General features: G+C 35.6%; 1 protein-coding gene across 2 annotated transcripts in view; it reads right to left on the minus strand.

The window, feature by feature from the left end:
* Positions 1 to 356: 356 nt before the first annotated feature.
* Positions 357 to 13,771, minus strand: part of LOC110660044 (stomatal closure-related actin-binding protein 2) — a 44,773-nt gene continuing 31,358 nt past the window's right edge. For both annotated transcript variants that reach the window (XM_021818191.2, XM_021818189.2), the window contains exons 11-13: positions 1,836 to 1,970; positions 1,238 to 1,387; positions 357 to 613 (exon numbers count right to left, since the gene is read on the minus strand). In XM_021818191.2, the coding sequence (XP_021673883.2) occupies positions 587 to 613; positions 1,238 to 1,387; positions 1,836 to 1,970 (312 nt within the window). In that variant the 3' untranslated portion in view covers positions 357 to 586. The remainder of the gene's footprint in view (positions 614 to 1,237; positions 1,388 to 1,835; positions 1,971 to 13,771) is intronic.

Below are 13,771 nucleotides of genomic sequence, written 5' to 3' on the forward strand. Positions count from 1 at the left end.
TTAATGTTAAAAAGAATTTATAACTGTGTTGAAAAGGCAGACGTTTGGCCATTGATTTTATTGTAGCAAGGGGGTGGCCAGATGTATGTAATTTAAAAGTGCTTGTGGAATTAATGTGTTGCCAACCACATATGATGATTGTAATGATTTGAAATGTCTATTGTTTTGAAATGTCTATTGTTTGAATGGAAATTATTTTAGAATTATTTTAAAACCACAGTTGGCATTACAGACTTTAATTGCTTCCCTCATTAGTAATGGCTAGTAGGGTTGATATTGATTATGTTACCTTCCCTCTCTGGTTTACCAGTTGAGGTTGAGATTGAAAGTAACTCAAACTTAATTGGGTATGCAAATCAGCAACAAATGAACCAATCAATTAAAAATGAAGATTTTGTTACAATAGATTTGGCAAATAAAAAATGATGCCTAAGACAACACAACCAGATTAGCAGAATACCAATACAATAAGTTGCATTCTTCTTCACCATGGCAAACACAAACATACTCATCGTTCGCGCTATCAAAAACCTGATTATACTCGCATTTGTTAGGGAAAATTACTTGGTTACATTTTGTCCCATTCTTAATCTTCCGGTCCTACAAGTGTGACCTGTCATTCCAACATTGTAAAACACAATTAAAATATACTCCTCCGTCTACTTTTATATGTCGTTTAAGGTTTTTACATGGTGATTAAGAAAGTAATAAATTTACTTAAATCATAATAAAATAGCCCTTAATTTGATTAAATTACCCTTTATCTCACATAATTAAGAGAGAGGTAATAAGCTGGGTTTTAGAAAATTGTAAAAATAATTATTGTTCTTAGTGGAGACAAGGGTAAAATTAGAAAAATTAATTAATACTTAATCTTCTCAAAATAACAGATAATTTTGGACAAAATAACTTTTAAAAAATAACAAATAAAAAAATGACAGAGGAAGTTGTGATTAAAGAGAAGGCAGATTACGGATAAAAACATCTTTTCCATCAAACAAAAGACTATTGAGTATATTTCATAAAATGTAGCTATAATACTTTTGTGCAGAAAAAGAAAATCCATTTGAATATATGAGATGTATGAAATGGCATGAACATATGACAATTTAAAGAGAGCTCTTTACCAACATATTCAGTGTTCATGAGTGAAATTTTACTGATGATGCATTAATAAAAAGGCAAAACTCATGATGCATAATAAATTTAACATAAAAACAAAGAAAAATATACTCACATTGCAATCAAGAGCATATTTCCTGGCGAGCATTATGGCAGCGTTCCTTTCTTGTTCTGATTCAAATGTCAATACAAATGAAAGGCCCTTCCTTGGTTGCCAAAACAATGCCTTTGCTGCAGCGTTACCATCAGCTCGAGCTCCACATAACTAGAGGTCAGGAAAGAGCGAATGCAAAGCATGCGGATTAGACAAGTTGCACTAGTACAAGAGAAAAACTACAGGAAAGAAAATTATTTCCCACTTTCTTTCTCCTCTTTGTTCGATTAGGAGGCCCATTAGGTATTCAACTAAACAATGGAAGTAGCTCACTCCAATCCCATAAACCCCTAAAACCATCCTAATGGGATTTGAGCGTGGGACCTACAAGTTGGATTATAAAAAATAAAAAAAAATCAAACCACATAACTGTCCTCGTGCAGAGTGCTTAAACGAAAGTTTAAATAGAAAGGTGTGAAAGACGAATAGGATTGGAAAAGACATCCCAATTAAGCCAGATATTCAACTCACTGCTTTATTAAATGCTCAGTGAACCCATAAAGATTTTGCTGGTGGTCACCTTCATTTTATACAAGTACAACCCAAACAGAAAGGTTACCTGCATTGATGCAGAATATATTTCTCTAGCCTTTGTAATCCACCCTCTACAGAGCTTTATCCTCATTTTTCCCACATTGAATGCATGAACAGAATGTGATGGATGATCTTGTCCATTCATCTGGGAAATAACTACCTACAGGTGTTGCATCAAAAATCAAAATAAGTAACAAGAAGCAAATGAAAGGAAAAAAATAAAAAGAAAAGTCTCAAACCATTGGTCAAAAAGTTTCTAAAGGCCACTGCAATATCTTATTTTCATATTCCTAATCAGTATTCAAAAGCAGCGACTTAGACCACAAAATTCCCAGTAATGTCAACTATAATCAGATACAGAATTTTTGACATCTTCAGTAGTGCGCTATTACCTGATTATTTATAATCACCATCCTTTTTTTTTCCTTCTCTTTCTGTCTGACATTTTCTGATGCTTATGAGCACTAAAATAATACATCAGCTTCAAATTACTGGTCAAGAAGTTTCTATTCAGCCATTACATTGTCTTGTTTTTGCATCCCTTGATTACTATTGAAAATTAGTGACTTAAACCACAAAATTCCCAAGAGCGTTCAACTACAAAAATCAGAAATGGGATTTTTGAGATCCTCATTAGTGTGCTTCAAGAAGCCAACATGCCTCAGTCATGAACCATTCTACTGATACTCGGCTGTTAATTACATTGCAAGTTCAAGCTGAATATATTATTAAAGGCCACTTGTGTATAGATGCTAACTGACTTTCAAGCTAAAGCTGTCATGACGAAAGTCTCCCATCCAGGCACAGTTTTTATAATTTCAGAATAAGACATGGCTTCTAGCAGCTTGAATCTGGTCAAAATAATTACTAACATCTATGAAGCATGAGGTGAAATAGTTTAAAATTTTTTTACATGAACCTAAAATTATCCACGACAATTGCTAACATGCAAACAGTGGCAACATCGGATTGTCCTTCAAAAACTGTTTAATGCTTATTATAGTTACAAACTTAAACTTCATTTAAATGTTTCCCTTTTTTTTCTTTTTGCCAAGTAATTAACAAAAAAAACTTGCAACGACTGAACGTTATCAGACATGAAAGTCCGGATAAGGTTTCAATGAACGCTTATCAAATTCCAGATCCAATCAACAATAAGTTTCAGTTCCAATTGGCAGAGAAACTATTCACAACAGAGAACATGGCAAAACATATGGCCAAACATCAATGCTGCCTCAAATTAAAATTCAACAGTTTTAGTCTCAGAAGCCTCCCCTTCAACCACAGCAACACCGCTAAAGAATAAATTTACAGAGTTGTGTATAAAAAAAATAAATTTCATGTTCATGAAATGGTTCAAAATTTAAAGCTTTGATGACAAGAAAATTGATCGGTCTCAGAACCAAATTTGATACTTGAATTCTGAGATACAAACCATAATCACAGTCACGAAAAGCTTAAAAGGAAATAAGATTTTAAAAGGGACAACATGGCAACAACTCTCCTAGTGCCCAATGGTAGTAGCAAGCCACCAGATGAAGTGGTGGTAGTAATGAAATGAGATAGCATGTCAGCAATGACAGCATTTGTAATGCAAAAAAAAAAAAATTGCCAGTAATGGTGGTGGGAAACATTTCAGTATGGCAGAAGCAACGTTTGCTGCTATCAGGGATGAAGGTGGTGCTCGTTGTGAAAAAGATGGATTTAGTGTTGGTGTCAGCATCAGGCTACTGAAGGCCATAACCTTTCTACATACCAACCTATACATTTGAAATCACATCCTTCAGCACCAACTCAGTTACTGAATACAGATCTTAGCAAAATTTTTAAGAGATAAGATGCCATTAAGACTAAATCAATTACATTGGAAAAGCACATAATCAACAGCGTCACCTACAATTTTAAATACAGAATCTTAAACAATTTCAGAGTCGGATTGAATTGGAATAAATTGTCCACTACTATCGTGAATTTTTTTACAAAATTTGCAAAACGGCTCAAATCAATATTAAATGAAGAATTTAACTAAATATCATTATAATCTAGTATACCCACTATTTTGTAGTATAGAAAAGAGACTAAGAAATAATTCATTTTAAGAATTACATTTATCATATGCACGGGTTATAGAACTATAGTGCTAAAAAATTGATATTAAAAAGTAACATATGATCTAAACTGGTGATAGGAAAGGAGTTAGTTTAGATGGAGTGGTACTGTCCCAAAGTAATCACTTTAAATATCTTGACTCAGTCCTTCAAGCAGATGGGGGATGTGATCATGTGAGGAAGATGTTATTCATAGGATTAAAGCCGGATGGTTGAAATGGAGACGTGCCACGATAGTTTTATATGATCACAAGATTCCCAATAAGTTGAAAGAAAAATTTTATCATACAGCCATACAACCGGCCATGTTATATGGTAGTGAGTGTTGGGTACTGAAAGAGTTGTATGTGTCTAAGATAAGAGTTCGGAGATGAGAATGTTAAGGTGGATGAGTGGCCATACTAGACTAGATAAAGTCCGTAATTAGAGTATTAGAGAAAAGGTAGGAGTAGTGCCAACTGAGGATAAGTTGAGGGAAAGGAGATTGAGGTGGTTTGGTCATGTGAAGCGTAGACATACGGAAGCTCCATTTAGACAAGTAGAGCACATTAGGTTAGGGGATAGAAAGAAAAGAAGAGGTAAATCTAAACTGACTTGGAGGAGAGTAGTACAACATGACCTAGAAGCATTACACATTTCCGATGATTTAACCCAAAATCGTTTAGAGTGGAGAAAGAGAATCCATATAGCCGACCCCAAATTTTTGAAATAAAAACTTAGTTGAGTTGAGTTGAGTTGAGTAAAATTTCAAATAAATTTTCTATGTATATTGTGATCCTAGGGTTGAAAGTGACAATCTAAACATAAACATAAATGAAAGCCCATTACATATTGGGTTTAAAAAATAAAAATAAAAATAAAAAGCCAGCCCAAAATATACATTGGGTTCTTCAAAAGGTAATTTAAAAAAAAAAAAATTGTGCCGACCCTCTTCCTCCTTGTTCATCTACTCAACTCAACTCAACCCAACTCAACTAAGTCTTTATCCCAAAAATTTGGAGTCGGCTATATGGATTCTCTTTCTCCACTCTAAACGATTTTGGGTTAAATCTTCGGAAATATATAATGCTTCTAAGTCATGTTGTACTACTCTCCTCCAAGTCAGTTTAGATCTACCCCTTCTTTTCTTTCTATCCTCTACCCTAATGTGCTCTACTTGTCTAACTGGAACCTCCGTATGTCTATCATTCACATGACCAAACCACCTCAATCTTCCTTCACTCAACTTAGGATAAATTTTGACAACCATCCCTGAACTTATCTAGTATAACATTATAGTCCTTCAACTTAAAACTGTAACATAAAATCCCTTCAACTTTCAAATTTTGCACAGTAAAATCGCTTTAACCTCTAATTGTCGGTTTTTCAGTTAGACGCTGACCTGAACAGTTCTAGCGTGGAGCTTAATCAATATTTCTCTTTTCTCTTTTAAGTTATGTATAAATTGAATCATTTTTCTCACTGTATACAGAATGATTTTTCAGGTGCAGAGAGAATAATTTTACAATTTGAATAAGAGAGGAGAGAGAAATGTTGACTAAGAGCTATGCGGGAGCTGTTCACATCAATTTTCAACTGAAAAATCAGTAATTGAAAGTTGGAGAGATTTTACTGTACAAATTTTGAAAGTTTAGGGGGTTTTATGTTACATTTTAAAGTTTAAGAACTGTAGTGTTATAACCATATAAGTTCAAGGATAGTTATTGAAATTTACCCTCTCAACCTATCCTCAATTAGTACTACTCCTACCTTTTCTCTAATACTCTCATTACGAACTTTATCTAGTCTAGTATAGCCACTCATCCACCTTAACATTCTTATCTCCGCAACTCTTATCTTAGACACATATGACTCCTTCAGTGCCCAACACTCACTACTATATAACATGGCCGGTCGTGTGGCTGTACGGTAAAATTTTCCTTTCAACTTATTGGGAATCTTACGATCACATAAAACTCTTGTGGCACGTCTCCACTTCAACCATCCGGCTTTAATCCTATGACTAACATCCTCCTCACATCCCCCATCTACTTGAAGGACAGAGCCAAGATATTTAAAGTGATTACTTTGAAACAGTATCACTCCATCCAAACTAACTCCTTTCTTATCACCAGTTCGGCCTTCACTGAACTTGCCATGCATGTATTCTGTCTTCGTTCTACTTAACTTAAAGCCCTTTGACTCTAGAGTACTTCTCCAAAGCTCTAGTTTTCTATTAACTCCTTCTTGCGTCTCATCTATCAGAACTATATCATCCACAAACATCATGCACCAGAGGATACTCTCTTGTATATGTTTTGTTAATTCATCTAAAACTAATGTAAAAAGGTAAGGACTTACAGCTGAACCTTGGTGTAATCCAACTGAGATAGGAAAATCTCGTGTCCCTCTAAGTGTGCGTACAATAGTAGTTGCTCCTTCATACATGTCTTTCAATACTTGTATATACCTAATAGATACCCCCTTTTGTTCTAACACTCTCCATAAGACATCTCTTGGAACACTATCATAAGCCTTCTCCAAATCGATAAAAACCATGTGTAAATCTTTCCTCACATCTCTATATTTCTCCATCAAGCTTCTGATGAGAAAAATCGCTTCCATAATTGAACGACCACGCATGAAGCCAAATTGATTGAGAGAGATAGAAGTATCATGACAAAGTCGATGTTCCACAACTCTCTCCCACAACTTTATAGTATGGCTCATGAGTTTAATTCCCCTATAGTTTGAGCAACTCTGTATGTCTCCCTTATTTTTGAAAACAGGTACTAAAATACTTCTCCTCCATTCATCAGGCATTTTCTTTGAATTTAGAATCTTATTAAACAATTTAGTTCTTGTTCATCTGCTCAAGGAAAAAAAAAATAAATAAGTAAATAAATAAAGAAGCAAAGGCAAAAGTAAAAGCCTTGGAAATTCAAGCATCATCAATCCTCTCTATCTAGGTACCCCACTCTAACTCCACACCTCTCTCTTTTTCTCCTACTATGGCCTACCATTTTGGCCTTTACACCATTATCAATACAAATTGTAGTTGCCACTACATCCAATATGCTGGCGTATCACAATGACTTCCTAATCACAGTGGGCATATTTGATATTGAACTGGCTCTTCAAAAATCTGTTACATATCGACTGATATGATACATAATGATTGATATTAACACCCTGGTCCCTAGTGCACGAAAATCCCCACTTTGCAAGGGTTGAGGGAGGATCTTCTATCATGATAAAGTTAAAAATATCATAATTTGCTACTAAGACCATTGACATATTGATGGAGAAATAAAGAGAACAGTGGGATGGGAAATGGAGTATGTATTCTCGAAGGTAGGTGCAATTTTGTTGCAGACTAAGAGTAAATGGTGCACTGAAGGAGATAAGCAGAGGCGAGAAGTAACTGAATCTGCAACAAACTGAGAATTCTGATTGGCTGGGTTGTTTACTGATTAGCAAGAGTTGAGAAACAGCTATGGATGAGCTGGAACTGTTACTTTAAATTGTTACATCTCTATTATTCTGTTGTGCATTTTGGATACAAATACTTGTACATCACAGTTGTAAACCATTGAATGAGATAATGACAAAAATTCTCTCCCTCTCTGATCCTTCTCTATGATTCACTTCCCTTTCTTTTCTCTGTTCTTTTTTAGTAAAGCCCCAATCTGTAACATTGGTATCAGAGCTTCGATCTTGGTGCAACAATGGCAGATGGTATGCAAGGTTAGGAATGGCGATGTGAGTTACTTTCAATGATGCGGGAAACGGAAGATCGTATTGAACAGTGGCAAACTGAGTTTCGGAAAAAAGCTGAGTCAAGCACTCATCGGGCAAATGAAGAACTCAAGACTCTTATGGCAAGTAAAAGTCTTCAACACAATGAACTAGCTACAAAGGGAAGCATTATAATGGTGGTTATAAACAATCTTGGTCCAAATTTCCTAAATTGGATTTTCCTCATTTTTGTGGTGATCATCTTGAATCTTGGTTAATAAAAGCTTAGTATTATTTTGAAGTCACAAATACTCCGATGGAAAATGTATTTGGATGAGAAGGCAGTGCAATGGCATCAGGGGTAAGTTAGGATCAGAGGTACAAAAGCTTATGGTAGATGGGATGAGTATGTTCGTGGGTTGAAGGAGAGGTTTGGGATTCAAGTTTTTAATGACCCAATTGGCGGATTTGAAGAATTTGAAGCAGCTAGGAACATTGCAAGACTATTTGGATGCATTTGATGCTCTATATCCGAAAGTAGGTATTAAGGAGGATCAAGCCTTAAGTTTCTTCCTTTCAGAGTTGGTGGATGAATTGCAAATGCACGTTCATCTGTTCAAGCCACAAACCATAGTTATTAAAGGCCCAAGGTGCAAAGGGTCCTAGTGCTTAAGCGCAAGGCGAGGGCCTGAGCGACGCGAAGCACAAAAATTTTAAAAAAAATCATAAAAAATAAAATAAATGAGACAACTTCAAATAACATAAAGTTAAACACAATAATAACTAGCATCCAAGTAAAAATTAAGTTTGCAATCCAATTAAAATTAAAATAAACTACACATAGTCATAGTTTAGAACACTAATATATATATATATATATATATATATATATATATATATATATATATATATATATATATATATATTGAAACTTAAGTACTTGACTAGTCTTTTAATGTCTCAAAATGAAAGTCAAGACAAACACAAATAATAATAATCATAATTTAACGTATTCAACTAATTAAGCATTATTAACAATTTAACATAATATCTTAATCTCTAAGAATTAAAAACTGCAAAATTCAATTAACAAATTTAGTCAAGATTAAAAAGCAGCATAATATTTAACATTTTGAATATATAATATTTAATATTTGCTTGCTCATGGAACTAACTAAAAATATGAAACTGGTATCAAGAATCTGTTGTAAATTATTGAAGCAGGCTACTCAACTCAAGGACGTCCTAGAGAGGAATATAACTCATCTAACATTCAAGCAAATCATCTTTCATATTCATAGTTAAGGTATACTCAAGAAGGGATTAGCCTCATCATGGCCATTTGAAGACACTAACATAAACTCCAACCCATGGTCTAGGCCTCTAGGGTTCACAACTTCACATGATTCAAGAAGAGAAGAATGTGGAAAAGATTGAAGGAAGAAAAGAAGCATGGAAGAAAAAAAAAAGATTTCCACAGCATAACGGCAAGGAAAGAACATGCCATTAACAGAAAGAGACCAAAAGAAGAAGAGAAGAAGCAAGAAAAAAAAAATAAAAGAAAAGGAGCATACTGCATACCTAGAGAATGGAGGGCCGCAGGCTATGTCTGGTAAGTGCTCCTTCCCTTCTTCTTTTTCCTCTTCTTCTTCTTCTAGACAACACAATATGTGGCTATAGACTGTGGGGTAAGTGAGGTTGAGCTTTTTTAGAAAAAAAAAATGCCACGTGTCGCTGAATCAGGTAGAGATGCGCTTGTCCTTGCCGTGCTCGTCCGTGCGCCTTGCCGCGCCTGGGTGAGGTTGCCCGCCCTCCATGGGTTGAGGAGCCACCCCTTAAGCCTACTACGCCTCTCACCTCAAGCACGCCTTTGACAACTATGCCATAGACGCTTTCGGAAGTCTATTCTCTTGCACGACTTCAAGAGACGACAATGGTTGCATTACAAAATAAACCAAAGTCTATGGAAAAAGTGCAATATGTTGCGATGCTTACAAGTTCCTCTACTTTCTCAACAGTTAAAGGTAATACTTCTAAAGAACAAGATGGTATTTTGCCTTTAGTAATGTTCCTAAGTTGCCTATTGGGAATCTTAGATTATCTGCTAATCTGACAAGTAAACAATTTAATGAGATGAGGGAAAAAGGATGTGTTTTTGGTGTGATGAGAAATTTTCTCTAGGTCACAAATGTAAAAAGTGGCAGGCATTTGTAATGCAAGTTATTGTGGATGAAGGGGAGGATAGTGAAGAGATGGGAGAAGAAGAATTTCGACAAGAATTGCAGTTGTCTCCTACTACTTTAAAAGGGACTCATGGTGCTCAAACTATGTGTATTCAGGGTTGTAGTGGGAAGTTACAATTACAGCTACTCATTGATACAGGTAACAACCATAATTTTTTGGGAGCCCATATTGCCAAGAAATTATCGTGTGAGAAAGAACCTATTACTGGGGTTTTGGTTGACGTAGCTAATGGTCAAAATACGCAGTGTCAAGCTAAGGGTAGTTCTTTTAAGTGGCAAATTCAGGATCACTATTTTGAAGCGGATGTTTTCCTATTGCCTCTTGACAATTATGATTTAATTTTGGGGCCATAGTGGTTGAAGACTCTTGGTGAGATGACATGGAATTTTTATAACTCTGGAAATGAAGATTCAATATGGTGGTGAGGCTTGTATTTTATAGGGTGAACATTTTGGTAGACTTCAATTAATTGATGATAAGAAGCTCAATATTTTGACGCACAAACCACACCAACTTGCTTCAATGCAAATGATAATGTCTCAACCTACTTTATATGCTACAAATGTTATTTCTTTTGATGAATGGCCTAAGCTACATCAACTTTTGTTGGAATACAAGAATGTTTTTGCTGAACCGAAAGGGTTACCACCTAAACACACCCATGATCACAAGATTCCTACTATAGAGGGAGTGTCTCCAGTGAACATTCGACCTTATTATGCTTGCATTTCAAAAAGATGCAATCGAACAAATGGTGAATGAAATGTTAGAAGCGGGAGTAATTCAGCATAGCACCAGTCCCTATTCGAGTCCAATTGTTCTTGTTGAAAAAAAAAACCCCAGTCCCTATTCGAGTCCAATTGTTCTTGTTGAAAAAAAAAAAAAAAGATGGAAAGGCGAATGTGTATTGATTATCGTAAGCTTAATTCCTTCACTATCAAAGATAAGTTTCCCATTCTTGTGCTGGAGTTGTTGGGTGAATTAGGAGGGGTTGAATTTTTCTCCAAGTTGGACTTGTGTTCAAGTTATTACCAAATACGAATGGAGGATGATAACTTACATAAGACAGCTTTTTGTGCACATAAGCGCCATTATGAATTTATTATGATGTCGTTTGGTTTAACAAATGTACCATCTACTTTTCAGGCGTTGCTTAACAATGTGTTTTGCCCATATCTACGGAAGTTTGTTTTTGTTTTCTTCGACGATATTTTAGTGTATAGTAGATCTCATAAGGAGCATATTTCTCATCTCTGATGGTACTTAAATTGTTGCAGGTAAATCAATCGTCAACAAAGCATAGTAAATGTTCTTTCGGTTGTGATAAGGTCGAGTATTTGGGTCATTTTATCTCCAAGTATGGTGTGCAAACTAACCCTGCTAAGGCAGAAGCTGTACAAGAATGGCTTGTCCCTCAAACGTTGAAACAACTTCATGGATTTTCTTAGTCTTATGGGGTACCATCGTAGGTTCTGCTAGGATCTGAACCCTAACTGTCAATTACAAAAAAATAAATTGGAAATAGGGAAGAGAATTAAGGAGTAGACTCGGTAATAAAAGAAAGAAGATAGATTGAGAGAGAGAAAAGAAACTAAGAGATTTGAGAAGTAGAAACTAAATGTTGTTATTACTTTTATGATGATCTTTGTTTCTTATGCAACAATATTTATACTACTCTGCTACTTTCTAATAACTGTTCCCGCCCTTGCCTACAATTTGATATTTCCCTCCAAAATCAACTAACTCAGCTCCAACATTTTTTTACACTTTGCATTACATTTAATAATTCCTCTACTCTATTTTTTTTTCCTAGACCTTGCTATGGAAAGCCAATCACTATATTATTTCTCTGTATATTCTGCATTCTGTACTCCTATTTATGATTTCTTATTTAGGATTTCTTCCTAATTAGTAGAACACAATTATAGGAATCAATTATATATATATATATATATATATATATATATATATATATATATATATATATAGATTAATTGAAATTAAGGAGAATCATCTCTTTCTACATGGTATCAGAGCAGGTCATCTATCTAGAGTGACTATTTGTTCTCACCACCCAGCTCAGAAGAGACCTTGGCCACCGACCGGCCGTCGACTCCGATCAACATCGCCGGCGTCGCCTCAACCCCCTCATTGCACCACAGTGTGCTGTTGCCTAATCCAGTACACTATTAAAGGACTTCTGAGGTTTGGCTCACAGATAATATTTCGATATTTGCTTGATTTGTGATTTTGAGTTATTTTGCTGCTGTAAGCACTTTGGATTAGCATTTCGGTTAGTTTTCCTTGTCTCAACAAATGGCAGACAATAAGAATGTTATTTCTGATGTGATTCCGGTGATGACTAAGATCACGGAAAACAAACTTAATGGTTCGAATTACCTGGAGTGAAGTAAGACTGTTAGGATCTATTTGCGTATAATTGATAAGGATGATCACCTTACTAAATATCCACCTACTGATGATACACAACAAACTTGACTAAGGGAGGATGCTCGGTTGTTTTTGCAGCTTTGGAACTCGATTCACAGTGAGGTAATTAGTTTAATTAATCACTATGAATTTGTTAAGGAATTAATGGATTACTTAGCTTTTCTGTATTCTAGTAAAGGGAATATCTCCCGTATTTATGATGTTTGTAAAGCATTCTACCTTGCTGAGAAAGAGGATAAGTCTCTCACGGCTTATTTTATGGATTTTAAACGGGTATATGAGGAACTTAATGTATTATGGCCTTTTAGTCCTGATGTGAAAGTTCAGCAGGCCCAACGGGAGCAACTGGCTGTTATGAGTTTTCTTGCAGACCTTCCTTCAGAGTATGAGACTGCTAAATCTCAGATTCTCTCCAGTTCTAAGATTTTCGATTTGCATGAAACGTTCACACGGGTCCTTCGTACAGAGAGTACCCAATCTTCACAGCCTGCCAGTAGTGCTCTTATTAGCCGTAATTCAAATGGACAACAGGGCAAAAGAAAAGGAAGTAGAGAAGGAATTACAAGCAACAGAAATAATCAGCGTAATGGAGAGGCTAGTTCTAATCAGGACTCAAGATGAGTCATTTGTTATTATTGCCATGAGCCTGGCCATACAAATATAATTGTCCGCAACTTCAGAGGAAAAATCAGCGATCACAGATGGCAAATATGGCAGCAAAGGATTTTATAGTATCTTCCTCTGAGAAAACTGTTTTGGTATCTGCAGAGAATTTTGCACAGTTTTCCAGTATCAAGCATCTCTAAAGCTACCAGTTTCCTTGTCACTGTGATCGCTGAGTCAGGTAAATCCACTACATGCCTTGTGTCTTCCTCATCCAAATGGGTTATTGATTCTGGTGTGACAAATCACATGATAGGTAATTCTAGTCTTCTATCTGCTTTTCAATCTAATCTCACTTCCTCTACTGTTACTTTAGCTGATGGTTCTACTTCTTGTGTCATGGGTTCTGGAACTGCGAACCCGACTTCGTCAATTTCTTTGTCAACTGTTTTGTGTCTACCAAAATTCTTTTTTAATCTACTTTCTGTTAGTAAACTTACTCGTACGTTAAATTGTTATGTTTCTTTTTTTCCTGACTAGTGGTTGTTTAAGGATCTTACGACGAAGCAGATTATTGGTAGAGGACGTGAGTCAAGTGGTCTTTAAATTCTGGAAAATTATGTACCGCAGTCGCTGGTTTGCTCCAATACTTTAACACCTCTTAAAACTCATTGTAGATTGGCTCATCCTTCCTTGTCTACCATGAAGAAGTTGTCCTCAGTTTCAGTCTTTATCAGAACTAGAATGTTAGTCATATCAGTTTGCAAAACATCATCGTTTGCCTTCTGTGTCTAGAGTCAATAAACGGGTTTCATTCCCTTTTGAGTTAGTTCATTCT

Source organism: Hevea brasiliensis, chromosome 3, assembly GCF_030052815.1.
Source record: "Hevea brasiliensis isolate MT/VB/25A 57/8 chromosome 3, ASM3005281v1, whole genome shotgun sequence".
Classification (NCBI taxonomy): domain Eukaryota; kingdom Viridiplantae; phylum Streptophyta; class Magnoliopsida; order Malpighiales; family Euphorbiaceae; genus Hevea; species Hevea brasiliensis.